Source organism: Manis pentadactyla, chromosome 6, assembly GCF_030020395.1.
Source record: "Manis pentadactyla isolate mManPen7 chromosome 6, mManPen7.hap1, whole genome shotgun sequence".
In the NCBI taxonomy this organism is placed as follows: domain Eukaryota; kingdom Metazoa; phylum Chordata; class Mammalia; order Pholidota; family Manidae; genus Manis; species Manis pentadactyla.
The window spans coordinates 123,628,204-123,646,531 of record NC_080024.1 but is presented as its reverse complement, the minus strand read 5'-3'; the positions used below and the strand labels follow the sequence as shown (position 1 = coordinate 123,646,531).

The 18,328-nt window shown below is 44.8% G+C and overlaps 1 protein-coding gene across 8 annotated transcripts in view; it reads right to left on the bottom strand.

The window, feature by feature from the left end:
- Window positions 1–18,328, bottom strand: part of FHOD3 (formin homology 2 domain containing 3) — a 525,593-nt gene that overhangs the window by 263,358 nt on the left and 243,907 nt on the right. For all 8 annotated transcript variants that reach the window (XM_036884979.2, XM_036884980.2, XM_036884981.2 and 5 more), the window contains exon 5: window positions 2,336–2,441. In XM_036884979.2, the coding sequence (XP_036740874.2) occupies window positions 2,336–2,441 (106 nt within the window). The remainder of the gene's footprint in view (window positions 1–2,335; window positions 2,442–18,328) is intronic.

Below are 18,328 nucleotides of genomic sequence, written 5' to 3'. Positions count from 1 at the left end.
AAGCTTACTAAAAAGCATTCACTAAGGTAGAAAGCCTAGCTGCAGTAATCAGTGTCAATATATCTTTCACTGCCAGGAAATACAATTCACACAATTCACCTTACTCTGCCCCTTTACAGTGATTCACTCAGCAGGGGAGAGGCCCTCACTACCTCCAAGCAGGCTACCATATGGCTGCTCAAGAAAGGGCTTTCTCAGCTAGGCTGAGTGTTTTCTTTCTAGCTGCCACTAGGTGTCAGGCACTTAGTTACATCCTTCTGTCTTGCTGCCTTCTCTTAGAGCCCGGGTAGCCAGCGTCCCTTGCAAGCTACCGGTGTTCATGTGATCCAGCTCGAGCCGATGGGAGAGGTCTGCAAGGGGCTTCGGACAAAAATGTTGCCTTCCTGATAAGAGGGGCTGACCCCAGCTGGCAGAGCCATCCCCCTCTGCCCAGCTTTGGATGTAAATAACTATAGATGCTAACACTTGTGATTACAATATAAAAAAATGCATATATACACTCCTACGTAAGGGTCAGAAGACTAAAGATAAACACGTAGATGGTTATATTAGCTTTATAGAGGTGTGTGTGAGAGAGAGTACCCGCTGGAGAACACGTTTTTTTGGTAAAGTTAAAGTGATGTACACTTTAAACAGAACAAAAAAATACTGTCAGTTTGGACTCACTATTCAGAATTAGGTAAATTTAGGTTACACAACTTATGAATATCCATATTATAAGTGACCTGGAAAAATTAGCCAAAGGAAGTGTCCTCACCCTCATTTCTGTGCCTTCCCATTCTAGGTATTCAACCAGTGTGAGTCGGAACACGAGGATGAGAATTAAGACTTGCACCCATCTCTTCACACACAGAAAGACAGTTCCATTTGGAGGCAACACAGTGGGATAAAGTTTATGGTGAATTTGTCTGCACATACCACGGGTTTCCATAAAAATGTTTAATTATATTGAGGGCAGAAACCATAAAATTCATCCATAAAGCATCTTTCCTGAGAACTTGTAATGAGGATCTACCACAGGCTCAGGAAAAGATGGAAGGTGGGCAAAAGGTGGTAACTCCCAGCCTCACCAACAGGCTGAGGAACTCTTGCACACACATTTGGCATTTATCAAAAAGAATGGAAACAATTAGCACTGAAAATATGTCTTAAAAAGGTTTTTTTTTGTAATGAGCCCAAAGTTTTCTCTTTTGCCTTGTGTTGTGGTGACTCTCCAGGAGGAGGAAAGAGGGAAGGACTCAGAGTTTCATGTGCTGGGTAACAACATAGAACATAAGGCCGCTTTTCAAGGCAAAACACAGAACTCATTAGACTCTGACCATGGCCATTTGATATTATATCACACATTTCATGTATTATTTCCTCATTCAAGGGAAAAGAAAAGGAGGTAATTTTTTTCCTTATATAAACACGAAACACAAGAGTTCTGGGGTTATAGGGACACAAGAAGAAAGAGGAACAGAACCCTGATCAGCCCCAGTGCCTGGGCTCAGCCCCTGCAGGATCTCTCACTAGGGAAGGTGACTTTATCAGGCAAATGCTCCACTTCTCTGAGTCTCAAAATTTTCAACTGCAAAATGAGGGTAATATAGAATTATATTAAATTATTTTTTTTGTTGGTCAAAACTGTTAATAGCAGTAATTTCATATGGTACAACCTAATAATTCCTGCCCTTCTTATTCAGCCTTTTTATGGGATCCAATAAAATTATTTATATGAAGGTGCTCAAAAATACTCTATGAAAAGAGTATTAACTTTATGAAGTGGAGCAATAATCAGTCCTCTAAGCTCTACACATGGAGTGATTTATAAAAAATGGAATTATAGAGGGTAGCCTTCAGAATCGTTCTTTATGGTGCAAATCCTGGGCCCAGACCTACCAAGTCAGAAACAGGAGCACTTATGAGGAATGTGCACCATGACAAGGGCTCCCAGTGATAACTCAAGTTTGAGAAAAAATTTTTCCTAGGAAATACAGTGGCCTCTTTGGTTTGGGGGTGCTTTCTGCTGAGATACAAGTTTTACCCAAATTTTATTTGATTAGTGTGTCTCTTTCATGATCAAATAAAAGAAATTATTGAGAACCTAGTGTGCAGTGTGTTCTTTTTTCCAATAACTGGGAAGAGACCAAGAAAAAAAAGTCAGTAAAGTTAGCCCAGTCACTAATTAGTTGCTAGGAAATGATAAAACCTGATGGAGTCATCTTTTGCTACAGGTGTCTTTTATCACCTTACTCTATAATCCAAGTCTTTTATAAAGCTCTCAGAATTGAAGTTCTTAGAGGTGATCCCGACCTCCCTTGCAGCAGGGTAGCTGCCCTATGTCATAACTTACCCCTCAGAATGTAGTTCTGATAGTTCTGATCTGCCTCAGCTCCCACCTTGATCAAACATGTCAGACCTTCAGCCACCACAAATTCATGCACCAAATCCTTGTCATCCTGGAAGAAAAAAGGGGAAAAAAATAAGACTTCAAATACTGTCCAAGTCCCTCCTCTTCCCAGGCTGTGCTGTTAAAATATGTACAAGCCTTTGAAGCCAGACAGACCTCTAAAGATTGTTCTGCTCTATTCAAATGAAGCATCTTAACTATTGCCAGAGAAATTTTACAACCAGTCTTCGTATTATTGTTGCCAAAGACCAATTATTGTCTTCTGGGCAATCTAATAAAGACAAAGCAAATGAATCCCCTGACCATCAGAAATATTTATAATGTTCTCTTCTTCATTCTTCAAAAATCACCAGGATCTGCACACATAAGTCCCAAGGGATTGGTCACATAAGCTTACTGGGTTTTAACAACATTCGATTGCAGTACAGACCTTTACGAGAAGGCTTCAAAGCACCTCATGTGTTTCAAAACACAGTCCTTAAGGATGGTGGTTACAAGGGAATTGCAAGTGGGATCTAAGAAAGTTCCTCCACGTCCCCAGTTGTGTTGCTTGCAGGATGTGGGGAAGTTGGGGTTCCTATGTCCAGGATTCTCACTGAAGTTAAACCACCTGATGATGTAACTGGCCTGTTGCTAGGCTACCACTTCCACACCTTTAAGCAATAAGCTATTATTGCACTATATAGAGAGCTCAGCCCAGTGCTCTCCAGGGAGGCAGAGATGCTAGTGCTTGACCTAATGCCAGGAGAACAAGCCGCGTAATAAACATATCACCCCAAAGAACGTTTTGCTGTCAAGTTCTTTGGTCACATTAAATCCACAGAAAACTTGCCAGGGGCTGAAACACATTGGCAAGACAATTGGCGAAAGACGGCAGGGTTCATTGTTGACCAAGGAAAAAGACAGGCTGCCCTTATGGGAGGGGTGCTTCAGCAGGCTGTCCCTATAAATGGGGAGACAGTGGATCGTCCCCCAATGGGTATGTGGTCTGGGGTGGCTTGCCTCCTAGAGGACTGGGCCCCACCCCAGGACTGGAGGCAAGTGGAGGTGATACCTGAGGCAGTAGGGGTGGCCCTTGGTATAGTAAGTAGATCCTTTGGGAAACAGTTCCAGTGAGGCAACAGGGACTGTGGATGGGCTGCTTCTCATGGTACTGAAAAGGTCTACAGAAGAGATGCAAGAAATGGCACCATGAGAACGTGAGCTGCAAACTACTGTAGATTCACTGAAGAAGGAAATGGCATTGATGTGAGAGAAGGCAGTATGAGAATGCCAGCAGCAAGGTGCCATTGAAGAGGTAAAAAATTCCTTACAGAACGACATGGCAGTGCTGCCAGGTGCTATGAAGGAGGAAGGGGCTATCAAGGAAAAAGACAAACTCCTGAGTTCTGCACAGGCAGAGGTGGCACGAGAACATCAGCTGTGAAGCATGGAAGTGAAGGTAAGAGAGCTGCTGAAGACTGAGCTAGCATTGCTATGAGGCAAAGTAGAAAAGGTAAAGGTTGCAGCAGAGGAGGCACTTGAGGGAGGGGAGAGAAAGGTGCCATCAGCCCCAGAAATGAAGGAGCTGGGGAAGGATGAAGGAGTGGTGCCAGAGGCACTGACCCCTCCTGTATTGTAAGCATGCCCAGTGGTTGTAAAGAAAATAAAGACCCAGCAGCTGAAAGTTCCCCAAGAAGAGGATCAGTCCCCTCCCCAAGTTATGGAGCAATCTATGGTCCACCCCTATACTCAGGCTGAATTGGTGGATTTGGGCTCCCAGTTTAGGTAGAAGCCCTTGGAGTCAATATCGGCTTGGCTCCTGTGTCTGTGGGACTTAGGGGTGGATGGAATTGTTCTGTTGGGATCAGAGATCAGAAAGCTGGCTTCCCTGATAGTGCAGCCTGCCTTGAGGCAGTGATTACAAGATCCACATCAGACCCAAGAGAGTTATTCTCTCCTCGATTGGCTTATGGCTGCACTTTGTGCTGTGTGGCCCAATCAGGGTGATCTACCACCCTCTCCTGTTAGATGGCAGACATATGCTGAACTTCAACAGGTGTTACAAGAGCTAGACATAAGAAATGCCATCTAAAATCCAGGGAACGATGGCCAAGATAAAGAAATTTTCACTACTGGGATGAGAAATATTGTGCTTCAAACAGTTCCCACATTCCTCTTTGGGTCTCTAGTGGCCATTCTTTCCTATCACTTAGGGCAGCCCATAAGCAAGGTGACACGTACAGTAGCAGACTTAGGAGAGGCTGAAGCAATGAGAGCATGGAAAGGAATAAGGTCGGCTACTCACAAGAAGAATTTACAGGGCCCCATGAAGGTTACAAGGACACAGATGGGGGTTGATTTAATAAGGGCAGGAGCAGATGGAAGAAAATTAGATGGGAAGTCAAATAAGTTCTTACTAGAGCTATGGCAACAGCTGAAACCAGAGCAGCAGTTCCAGCCATTAAGACCAAAGAGACAGAGGTCAGAGAGAGAGCCACAAGTCTGGCCTGTGTGTTTGCAATACTTGCTGCTGGAGAGGGAGCCAACCTCACTCGAGCCCACACAGGAAGGTGATTGGGGAACAGGGTTTGACTGAGGTGAAGGTCAAGGTATCTGCCCTGAGGGACCAGGGGTAGACAGGAGGCCACATGTTGAAATAGCTATCCATTGGTCCACAGTGAACATACAATGTGTCCTGGCTCTGGTAGGTATGGGGCTGAATGTTCACAGATTCATGGTAACCCTAAGTGGTTCCCAGGGATGGTCACTGTCATAGATGGATACGGGGGTAAGGCTATCAGAGTAAAGCAAGCCCAAATCCCTCTGGGAATAGGGCATGTAGTGTAAAAAAGTATATTGTGTATATATCACCCATCCCTGAGTATATTTTGGGAATTGATATTCTGCAGGGTCTATGGTTGCAGACCACTGTAGGTGAGTTCAGACTGAGAGTACATGTGATGAAGGCAGTTCTGAGGGGACATGCTAGGCACCCCCACATAGCTTTGCCTGTGCCTTGGTGAGCGACTAATACTAAACAATACAAACTATCCAGAGGGCATAAAGAGATTGGAGAAACTCTCCAGAAGCCGGAAAAGGTGGTATTATAAAACCCACCCATAGTCCTTTCAAGTCCCCAGTGTGGCCAGTAAAAAATCCAGACAGCTCCTGCCATACAACTGTGTATTACATAGAATGGAATAAAGTCATACCTCCTATGCATGCTGCTGTCCCTTCTATTGCAGACCTAATGTATACCCTCAGCCATGAACTAGGAACATACCTTTACATGGGAGATTTTGCTAATGCCTTCTTTTCCACTGACATTGAGCAGGAAAGTAAGGAACAGTTTGCCTTCACATGGGAAGGATGACAATGGACTTTCACCATGCTCCCTCAGGGATACCTCCACAGCCCCACCATCTATCATAGACTTGTAGCCCAGGACTTGGCTACATGGGAGAAACTGCCAATGGTGTGGCTTTACCATTATATTGATGATATCATGCTCACATCTGATTTTCTGTCAGATCTAGAAGGCGCAGCACCTAGACTGCTGCAACACTTACAGGAGAAAGGAAGGGCTATGAACAGTGCCAAGGTTCAGGGACCTTGTTTGTCTGTCAAATTCCTGGGGGTCATCTGGTCGGGTAAGACCAAAGTTATACCAGAAGCCGTTATAGATAAAGTCCAGGCCTTTCCTACCCCTACAACTGTAGCATTGCTACAGGAGTTTCTGGGTCTTCTAGGCTACTAGACAGAGTTTATCCCACACTTGGCACAAATTCTGAAGCCCTTATACTGGGTGCTAAGAAAGGGCATCAGGTGGGACTGGGATGAGACAGGTGCATCTGCCTTTACTACAGCAAAATGGGCAGTCAAGGCTGTGCAGGCCTTCAGTGTGACAGACCCATCAAGGCCCTGTGAGCTGGATGTTCATGTGACTGAAGGTGGTTATGGCTGGGGTCCCTGGCAGCAGCTTGAAGGAACTCACCAACCCATTGGATTCTGGTCACATCTCTGGAAAGGGGCAGAGGTACGATACACGTTGATCAAAAACCAACTGGCTGCCATGTATCACACCTTGCTGGCTACAGAACCCATTCCTGGAATGGCCCCAATAAAAGAAATAAGCACCTATCCCATCTTGGGGTCGGTACAAGACTGGAACCAAAAGCTAAGGACTGTTGTGGCACAAACTCCCACACTAGCCAAGTTTGGTGCTTACCAACAGCAGCATAGTGCACTCTCTAGTAGCCCCTTGAGTGGGGAACTCCAACACATATTGGGGACGGTGACATATATTAGTGAAAAGCAGGAAGAACCTGCTTTTGAACCATTAGTAGCAGAGAGTCCCTATTGGGAAGAAAGAGCCCCTATACCCGAAGATGCATGGTACACAGATGGCTCAGCCATGGGAAGCCCCCAAAATGGAGGGCATTAGCTTTCCGTACTAGGACAGAGACAATATGGATGGGAGATGGTGAGGGGAACAGCAGCCAATGGGCAGAGTTGCAGGCTGTGTGTCTTGTGATCAGCCAGGAGCCCTCCCCTATAGTTGTCTGCACTGACAGCTGGGCAATCTATGGCGGCTTGACCCTGTCTCAACCAACCTGGTACCATGCCAACTGGCTGGTTGGTCACCGACCCCATTGGGGGCAAGAATTTTGGCAAGACTTATGGGCCTGTGGTCAGACTAAAATAATTACAGTATACAATGTGACAGGTCATTTGCCACCAGCATCCTCAGGAAATGATGAAGCAGATAAATTGGCCCAGATACACTGATTAGAAGGAAAGCCTGCCTCTGATGTAGCCCAATGGTTTGTTGCATGCGGGGCAAAAGATAATGTGGCTGTTGCCCATCAGTGGGACTTGCCTTTGACCTTTGAAGAAGTTAGTAGAGCCTGGCAGGAGTGTGTTGTGTGCTCCAAAAGGGACTTACACCAAGTTCCACAGCAACATGGGGCAATAGCTAAGGGGCCTATACCCCTCATCATGTGGCAGATAGACTATATTGGGTCTCTACCTGTGTCAGAAGGGTATCGGTATGCTATGACTTGTGTGGACACAGCTATTGGACTTCTGGTTGCTTCTCCTACCTGTTGTGCAGACCAGCAGATGACCAAAAGAGGCCTGGAGCGTCTCTTTGCTGCCTATGGCTGACCACAGGTAATTGAGAGTGACTAGCACACCCATTTTACTGGACATACACTGCAAGAATGGGTGCAACAGCTGAGAATCAAATGAAAGTTTCATGTGCCATACAATCCTACCACAGCAGGCATGATGGAGAGGCACAACGGCTTGTTAAAATCTGGACTAATGTCACATAGCAATAGTCTGCATGGATGGTCAGTCCGCATATGGACTGTGCTACAGCATTTGAAAGAGAGACTACAAAAGGGAGCCCTGAGCTCGAATACACATGTTAACACATAGGGCTGCCTCCCCTATACAGCTGAAAGTACCAACCAAGGAAGAATCACTGAAGCCAAGGTTCACCACCAAAATAATATCTTGCTGCCAGCACTAACTTAACTGAACCGTGGAGACTCCGTTGAGTGGACGTGGCCTTGGACCTTTCAACACATGGACCAACAATGGCTGGCTCTCCTGGCACCCTGGGGACAAGGCCTGGAAGCTGACCTCCTGTGTATTCCTGGAATAACAGCAGAGTGGCCCCTCAAGGTCACAGTAGTATATCCTGAATGGCCAGAAGGTAGGAGCATCTTACTGGGGAGTTTTGTTTTATCATTATGGCCATTGCATGCACCTCCTGTAGCACTATATATAGACCCTTCAGTAACCCCCATGAGGAAAGGAGTAAAAGTATGGTATATTAGACCTGGAAGTCTACAGTCCTAATCCTTCCTGCTACAGTCCTATCACAGGACCATTCTCTTGCATGCATCCTATCTAATGGACAAGATTTGCCTATGTTGTTGTCTTTAAAATATGTGTCTTATCACCCCTAAAGTCTTTGTGGATTGGGAACTTCCTCTGGCTTGAGGATTATTAAATTTTTGTTATTAGGAACCTCCTCTGGCTTGAGGATTATTATCATTTTTGTTACCTGTATCAAAATCTTTTTGTATTTTAGTTTTTGTTGTTATCTCTTGTTGTTATCCTCTGTTACTATTGTGGAATCTGGTTACAGTGCTCCAGGTTTCCCACACAGGGACCATTGTGGAAGACTGAGTGTGTAGATTGTAAGAGAATCCTGGAGGGGTGGAGTGTGGGGAAGTTGGGGCTCCTATGGCCAGGATCCTCACTGAACTTAAACCACCTGATGATGTAACTGGCCTGTTGCTAGGCTACTGCTTCCACACCTTTAGGCAAAAGCCATTATTGCGCTATATAGAGAGCTCGGCCCAGTGCTCTGGGTGATTGCAGAGATGTTAGTGCTCAACCTATCCCTGGGAGAACAAGTCAGGTAATAAACCCTTTCACCCTAAAGAACGTTTTGCTGTCAAATTCTTTGGTCAGATTGAACCCATAGCAAATTTGCCCCGGGCTGAAACCCATTGGCAAGACACAGGACAAGCAAGGAGGCAGAGCACAGAACTAGTCCTTTATCTGGGGCAGCCACAGCACCCCCTCAAAAGAGCCACTTTTTGCAGACCTGGTCACAGAGGCAGACCATGAAAGGAATCTCAGGGGTCATCTAATCCAGTGGTTCTCAAAGACAGGTCTCCAGACCCACAGGCAATGCATTGCCTGGGAACTTGTTAGAAATATAAACTACCCAGCTGCACTCTTGACTTAACTGGATAGGAAACTCTAATGTGGAGGCCCAGAAATTGGTGCTTAACAAGCCCTCCAGGTGTTTCAGAGTTGCTCAGATAGTTCTCACCCCAGACTCCTTCACAGTAGGATCACCTGGAAAGTTTTGAAAAGGAATAGGTATCAGGACCATACCCAGATGGATTTACTCAGAATTTCTGGGTGGGGGGCCCAGGTTCTGCTATTAAATTCCCCAGGAAATCCTAAAGAGCAGCCAGGTCAAAGACCACTGAGCTAATCCTACCTTCTCTTTAGTGATTAAAAGTTGAATGGCAAAATTTTTGCCAGGATCACCTAACTGTGTCCAGTCAGCCCCCAAGCCCAGTCATTTCCATCTAGAACCAATTCCTATGAATCTTTAAGACAGGGATTTTTCCAATACTACCAGGAGATTTCCTCAGCTGGGCAGTGCCTTGTCTCAAAGGAAGCTAGGATAAGGCTGGAACATTCATACTCAGTTAAAGCACAGAGTAAAAATTAAAAACTTCAGTGATGTAAATAGTAGAAGGTTTCATGAAATAATGAAAGATTATTATAATAAGAAAGGTCAGCAACCATGGTTTATCTCCAGAAATGAAAAAACAATTCGTCCGTCCCTATGTGAAATCAGCCCCACATTTTGATTTTATGGCATTTTCCAATTATACAGGTAGAGGACTTGAGCTAAATGTGGGCAGGCCAGGCAAAGGCCCTTTGAAGCAAGAAAGTACTCCCAACGTTCAGAGGGCACTGGGCGAGCAGGAGCAATGCTTGTGCCCTGAAGGTAATGAAAGACAGATGTGTTAACTCAGACTTCAAGATAATCATGGCTTTGGAAGCAAGAGAAAATGGGACAATATCATGTGTTTTGGGAAAATTATTTTACACTCATGGATGAAGGAAATAAAAAATAATTCTCCCTCCATCCATATCCTTTTCCACCAGCATATGTGAAAAGTGAACATTTAGATGAGCTCATGTCTAGTCAGAAAGTTTTTCCAAGCATGTAACAAACGTTTATTACTTTAACTAAACTGGATTCACACATGACTTCATAATGAAAAAGTGAGAACAAGCTCTCAAGAAACCACTCAAGCTGATCACTAATATTAATACAGCAGAGAGTTGACCATCTGGTAAAGGTACTTGGAAAAAACTCTGAACAGGGAAGACTGTTTTTAAAATTAGTTCAGAACCATAATAAAAATTTATGCACATATATGTAGATAAGGGACTTGGGAAGTGGAAATTTATAGATAATAAGTGTGAAGTATATCTTCCAAATTGGCCAGCTACTAGATTTTGAACATATATCCTAACATAAATACACATTAATAAATGATTTTTAAAACATTGTTTCCCAGCTAGCTTAAAATCAAATTGAACACCAACTGATAAGGCATTATCCTTGCCCTTAAGAACTTTCTACAATAGCTGTATTGTATCCTGCGACCATTTTTTTAATACCTACTGGTTAAGGAATATTCAACTCATTCCAAACAACCAACGGCCCTCTTTTTTACACCCTTATACCCTAATTCCAAAAAGAACTACCACATCTAGAAAACACAAAAGAGATGACAGAGAAGCAGACTATGAGTGTAGGACAAAGTGACCTAAGCCACAGACAGCTTGCAGCCTGTGCAATTCATTTAATACCCAATCCCTCCCTGCCCTGTAGTTTATAACTGTTCTGTTCTGTGCACCTGTGTGTGGTCTTCCAAACAGATTATCAACTTCTGGAAGCAAGCACCTTCTTCTCGCCTGCATAATGTCAACAAAGGCTGCTCAAAAATGTGTTTGATGAATAAATGGCAGTCACAGCATCTCTGAGAATTCAGAAAGCCAATGCTATAGAACAAGCTTGGTGAGGGAATGTGCAACAAGATCCTAAATATATTTTCCTTTTTAAAATTTTTCACCATGGAAAACTTTAAACATATACAAAAACAGACAGAATAATGAACCTCAGGTGCCAATCAACTCATTCAATCTTGTTTCATCTCTTATCCCACCATTTGCTACCATATTAATTTGAAATAAATCCCAGATATCACATCATTTAATTCATATATATCCCAATATGTATCTCCAAAATATAAGAACTTTCAAAAATTATGTACTTATAGTAAAAAATTAATACTTTCCTAATATTATCAAAAGTCCCTTCACTGACCAAAATCCCAACTGGCTCAGAAATACTGTTTCTTAAACTTTGCTCTAGGATTGACATGAGATCCTGTCTTGCCAAATGGTTTCAGCCCCGGGCAAGTTCGCCATGGATTCAACCCGACCAAAGAAATTGACAGCAAAACGTTCTTTGGGGTGAAAGGGTTTATTACTTGGCTTGTTCTCCCGGGGGTAGGTCGAGCACTAGCATCTCTGCCATCACCCAGAGCACTGGACCGAGCTCTCTATACAGTGCAATAATAGCTTTTGCCTAAAGGTGTGGAAATGGTAGCCTAGCAACAGGCCAGTTACATCATCAGGTGGTTTAAGTTCAGTGAGATCCTGGCCATAGGAACCCCAACATCCTCACACTCCACCCCTCCAGGATTCTCGCCTTACAATCTACACACTCTAAATCTTCTGCAACGGTCCCTGTGTGAGAAACCTGGAGCACTGTAACTGGATTCCACAATAGCAGCAGAGGCTAACAACAAGAGATAATAACAAAAATTAAGATAAAAAAAGATTTTGATACAGGTAACAAAAATGATAACAATCCTCAAGCCAGAGGAAGTTCCCAATCCACAAAGACTTTAGGGGTGATAAGACACATGTTTTAATGACAACAACATAGGCAAATCTTGTCCATCAGGTAGGATTCATGCAAGAGAGCGGTCCTGTGATAGGACTGTAGCAGGAAGGGGGCCTCTTCCAGGTCTAGTATACCATACATTTACTCCTTTCCCCATGGGGGTTACTGAAGGGTCTATATATAGTGCTACTGGAGATGCATGCACTGGCCATAATGATAAAACAAAACTCCCCAGTAAGATGCTCCTACCTTCTGGTCATTCAGGATATAGTACTGTGACCTTGAGGGGCCACTCTGCTGTTATTCCAGGAATACACAGGAGGCCAGATTCCAGGCCTTGTCCCCAGGGTGCCAAGAGAGCCAGCCATTGATGGTCCATGTGTTGAAAGGTCTAAGGCCATGTCCACTCAATGGAGTCTCCGGGGTTCAGTGCAGTTGGTGCTGGCAGCAAGATGTTATTCTGGGGGCCAAACCTTGGCTTCAGTGATTCTTCCTTGGTTGGTACTTGCAGCTGTATAGGGGAGACAGCAATATGTGTTAATATGTCTATGGGGCTCAGGGCTCCAGTTTGTGGTCTCTTGTTCAAACACCATAGCACTGTCCATAAGCACACTGACCATCTCTGAAGATTATTGCTATCTGACTTTAGTTGAGATTTTAACAAGCCATTGTGCCTCCCTATCATGCCTGGTGCAGTAGGATTGTATGGCACATTAAACTTCCATTTGATTTCCAGCTGTTGCACCCATTCTTGCAGTGTACGTCCAGTAAAATGGGTGCCCTGGTCACTCTCAATTACCTGTGGTCAGCCATAGGCAGCAAAGAGATGCTCCAGGCCTCTTTTGGTCATCTGCTGGTCTGCACAATGGGTAGGAAAAGCAACCAGAAGTCCAGTAGCTGTGTCCACACAAGTCATAGCATACCGCTATCCTTCTGACACAGGTAGAGGCCCAATATAGTCTATCTGCCACTTGACAAGGGATATAGGCCCCTGTTCCATGTTGCTGTGGAACTTGGTGTAAGTCCCTTTTGGAGCAGACGACACACTCCTGCTAGGCTCTACTAACTTCTTCAAAGGTCAAAGGCAAGCCCCACCAACGGGCTACAGCCCACATTGTCTTTTGTCCTACATGCATCAAACGCTGATGTAACCATTGGGCTACATCACAGGCAGGCTTTCCTTCTAACCAGCGTATCTGGGCCAGTTTATCTGCTTCATCATTTTCTGAGGATGCTGGTGGCAAATGACCTGTCACATGGTATACTGTAATTATTTTAGTCTGACCACAGGCCCATAAGTCTTGCCACAATTCTTGCCCCACAACAGGGTCAGTGAACAACCAGCCAGTTGGCATGGCACCAAGTTGGTAGCCATAGAGTCAAGCTGTGGTAGCCAGCCCAGCTGTCAGTGCAGACAACTATAGGGGAGGGCTTCTGGCTGATCACAAGACACACAGCCTGCAACTCTGCCCATTGGCTGCTGTTCCCCTCACCATCTCCCATCCATATTGTCTCAGTCCTAGGATGGAAAGCTATGGCCCTCCATTTTGGGGGCTTCCCATGGCTGAGCCATCTGTGTACCATGCATCTTCGGGTATAGGGGCTCTTTCTTCCCAATAGGGACTCTCTGCTACTAATGGTTCAAAAGCAAGTTCTTCCTGCTTTTCACTAGTATATGTCACCAGCCCCAATAAGTGTTGGAGTTCCCCACTCAAGGGGCTACTAGAGAGTGCACTATGCTGCTGCTGGTAGGATCCACAGTTGGCCAGTGTGGGCGTTTGTGCCACAGCACTCCTTGGCCTTTGGTTCCAGTCTCATACCCACCCCAAGATGGGATAGGTGCTTATTTCCTTTATTGGGGTCATTCCAGTGATGGGTTATGTAGCCAGCAAGGCATGATACATGGCAGCCAGTTATTTTCCTATCAAAATGTATTATACCTCTGCCCCTTTCCAGAGTTGTGACCAGAATCCAATGGGTTGGTGAGTTCCTTCAAGCTGCTGCCAGGGACCCCAGCCATAACCACCTTCAGTCACATGAACATCCAGCTCACAGGGCCTTGATGGGTCTGTCACACTGAAGGCCTGCACAGCCTTGACTGCCCATTTTGCTGTAGTAAAGGTAGATGCACCTGTCTCATCCCAGTCCCACCTGATGCCCTTTCTTAGCACCCAGTATAAGCGCTTCAGAATTTGTGCCACGTGTGGGATAAACTCTGTCTAGTAGCCTAGAAGACCCAGAAACTCCTGTAGCAATGCTACAGTTGTAGGGGTAGGAAAGGCCTGGACTTTATCTATAACTGCTTCTGGTATAACTTTGGTCTTACCCGACCAGATGACCCCCAAGAATTTGACAGACAAACCAGATCCCTGAACCTTGGCACTGTTCATAGCCCTTCCTTTCTCCTGTAAGTGTTGCAGCATTCTAGGTGCTGCACCTTCTAGATCTGACAGAAAATCAGATGTGAGCATGATATCATCAATATAATGGTAAAGCCACACCATTGGCAGTTTCTCCCATGTAGCCAAGTCCTGGGCTACAAGTCCATGACAGATGGTGGGGCTGTGGAGGTATCCCTTTGGAAGGATGGTGAAAGGCCATTGCCATCCTTCTCATGTGAAGGTACACTGTTCCTTACTTTACTGCTCAATGTCAACTGAAAAGAAGGGGTGGCAAGATCTACCATATAATGGTATGTCCCTAGTTCTTGGCTGAGGGGATCCATCAGGCATGCAATAGAGGGGACAGAAGCATGCATAGGGGATATGACTTTATTCAGTTCTCTGTAATCCACAGTCATATGGCAGGAGCCCTCTGGCTTTTTTACTGGCCACACTGTGGAAATCAAAGGACTGTGGGTGGGCCTTATAGTATCTACTTTTCCAGCTCCTGGAGAGTTTCTCCAAACTCTTTGTGCCCTCTGGGCAGTTTGTATTGTTTGGTACAAGTCACCTGCCCAGGCACAGGCAAAGCTTTATGTGGGTGCCTAGCATGTCCCCTCAGAACTGCCTTCACCACATGTACTCTCAGTCTGAACTCACCTGCAGTGGTCTGCAGCCATAGACCCTGCAGGATATCAATCCCCAAAATGTACTCAGGAATAGGTGATACATACGTAGTGTACTTTTTTAGGGGTAGATGCCGTATTCCCAAAGGGATTTGGGCTTGCTTTATTCTGATAGCCTTACCCCTGTAACCATCTATGACAGTGAGCATCCCAGGATATCACTCAGCATTACCATGAATCAGTGAACATTCAGCCCCTGTGTTCACCAGAGCCCGGACATGTTTTATGTTCACTGGGAACCAATGGATAGCTATTCCAACATGTGGTCTCCACGTCCCCCCTGGCCCCTCAGGGCAGATACCTTGACCTTCACCTCAGTCAAACCATGTTCCCCAGTCATCTTCCTCTCCCAGTTCATGTGAGGTTGGCTCGCTCTCCAGCAGCAAGTCTTGCAAGCACACCGGCCGGACTTGTGGCTCTCTCTCTGACCTCTGTCTCTTTGGTCTCAATGCCTGAAACTGCTGCTCTGGTTTCAGTTGTTGCCATAGCTCTAGTAAGATCCTATTTGACTTCCCATCTAATTTCCTTCCATCTGCTCCTGCCCTTATTAAATCAACCCCCATCTGGGTCCTCATAACCTTCATGAGGCCCTGTAAATTCTTCTTGTGAGTAGCTGACCTTATTCCTTTCCATGCTCTCATTGCTTCAGCCTCTCCTAAGTCTGATATGGTACTTATCACCTCGCTTATTGGCTGCCCTAAGTGATAGGAAAGAATGGCCACTAGAGACCCAAAGAGGGATGTGGGAGCCATCTGAAGCACAATATTTGTCATCCCAGTAATGAAAATTTCTTTATCTGGGCCATAGTTCTCTGGACTATAGATGGCATTTCTTGTGCCTAGCTCTCATAACACCTGTTGGAGCTCAGCACACATCTGCCCTCTAACAGAAGAGGATGGTTGATCACCCGGATTGGGCCACACAACATGAAGTGCAGCCATAAGCCAATCAAGGAGGGAGTGACTCCCTGTGGTCTGATGTGGATCTTGTAATTGCTGCCTCAAGGCAGGCTGCACTGTCAGAGAAGCCAGCTTTCCCATCTCTGATCTCGACAGAACAATTCCATCCACCCCTAAGTCCCACAGACACAGGAGCCAAGCTGATACTGACTCCGAGGGCTTCTGCCTAAACCGGGAGCCCAAATACACCAGCTCAGCCTGAGTATAGTTGCAGAGCATAGAGTGCTTCATAATTTGGGGAGAGGATTGCTCCTCTTCTTGGGGAACTTTCAGCTGCTGGGTCTTTATTTTCTTTACAACCACTGGGCATGCTTACAATACAGGAGGGGTCAGTGCCTCCGGCACCACCCCTTCTTCCTTCCCCAGCTCCTTCATTTCTGGTGCTGATGGCACATTTCTCTCCCCTCCCCCAAGTCCCTCCTCTGCTACAACCTTTACCTTTTCTACTTTGCCTCGTAGAAATGCTAACTCAGTCTTAAGCAGCTCTCTTACCTGCACTTCAATGCTTTGCAGCCATGTCTCATGCCACCTGTGCCTGTGCTTCCCTCAGGAGTTCGTCTTTTTCCTTGATGGCCTCTTCCTACTTCAGAGCACCTGGCAGTGCTGCTACCTTGTTCTGTAAAGAATTTTTTACCCCTTCAATGGCACCTTGCTGCCAGTGTTCTTGTGCTGCCTTCTCTCACATCAATGCCATTTCCTTCTTCATTGAATCCACAGTAGTTTGCAGCTCACATTATCGTGCTGCCATTTCTTGGGTCTCTTCTGTAGACTTTTTTAATATTGTGAGAAGCAGCCAACCCACAATCCCCGCTGCCTCACGGGCTCTCTGTTTCTCAAAGAATCTACTTACTATACCAAGGGCCACCCCTACTGCCTCAGGTGTCGCCTCCACTTGCCTCTAGTGTTCGGGTGGGGCCCAGTCCTGTTGGAGGCAAGCCACCTCAGACCACATACCCATTGGGGGACAATCTACTGTCTTTCCATTCACAGAGGCAGCCCACTGAAGCACCCTTCCCATAAGGTCCCATAAGGGCAGCCTGTCTTTTTTCCATCGTTAACAATGAATCCTGCTGATTTTCACCAATTGTCTTGTGAATGGGTTTCATCCTGGGCATGTTCGCTATGGATTCAATGTGACCAAAGAATTTGCCAGCAAAACGTTCTTTGGGGTGAAAGTGTTTATTACCTGGTTTGTTCTCCTGGCATTAGGTGGAGCACTAGCATCTGCCTCCACCCAAAGCACTGGGCCGAGCTCTCTATATAGCGCAATAGTAGCTTACTATCTAAAGGTGCAGAAGCGGTAGCCTAGCAACAGGCCAGTTACATCATCAGGTGGTTTAAGTTCAGTGAGGATCCTGACTATAGAACCCCAACTTTCCCACAGATCCACATAGGGCAATTAGTTGATAAAACTTTAAAAAGTCTTCTAATTCATCTTTTTTCATCTCCTTGAAATTCGCTGTGTTGAAGAAACTAGATTGTTTTTCCTATAGAAAAACCTACTGTCTGGGGTTTGTTAATTTACACCACTATGGTGTAGTTTAACTTGTGCTTCTGTCCTAGATCATTTATAAATTTCTTACCACATAGAGAGGTATGATCAGATTCAATGCTAATTTTGTTGGTTTGACTGCATCATCAATGGTATTGTGAATTTCCATGAGGAGGCACATAATATCTGGTTGTATTTCATTTCCATCTTGTTAGCAGGTCTTGATGCTCATTATCTAGATCTGTTAACTCCTTCAGTGTTGTGAAATTGTGATATTCTAATTCTGTTACTCAATAGCTGGAATATTTTTATAAGCAATATTTTCTCTCGACTACTGTTTGATTATCCTAAAGTTAATAAAGGAAAAGATAAAATAAATGTGAGATTCTAAAAATGTGCTCATTTTCAAAGTAAGCTTGTTCACTAGCATTTTCCACTGGTGACCAATTCACAGGTCAAGTGAATGGTGATCATGAAGTGATCAATGCAAACTTCATTCATGTGTTTCAATCCATTGTAATTATCATCCTTATTGATGCTAATATCGTACCATTTTTAGCCAGGCAGTAGGAGACCCTTCAACATGCCTCTGAGTTCTTTTGGCAATCATCCTGGTAGTATTTGATAGTTCCTTTGTTACCTGTATGATCAAATGTTCCAAGTTCATTTTGCCAATTTCCTACACAAGACTTGACATAACTATTTCTTCAAAGAGCTCTGATTCCTTTCAGTATTTTAAGACCACAATCACAGTGCTAGTGGTTCTTCTTGTCAGTGGGTTGATCATGGCTTTTAGTCCTTTTAAATAAACTAAGAGCTGGAAATATGCTCATTTGCTTGTTTGTCTTTTAAGATAATTGACACCATGTATTCATTCTGATACTTCTTAAATTCAGGAATAAAGTTTTTA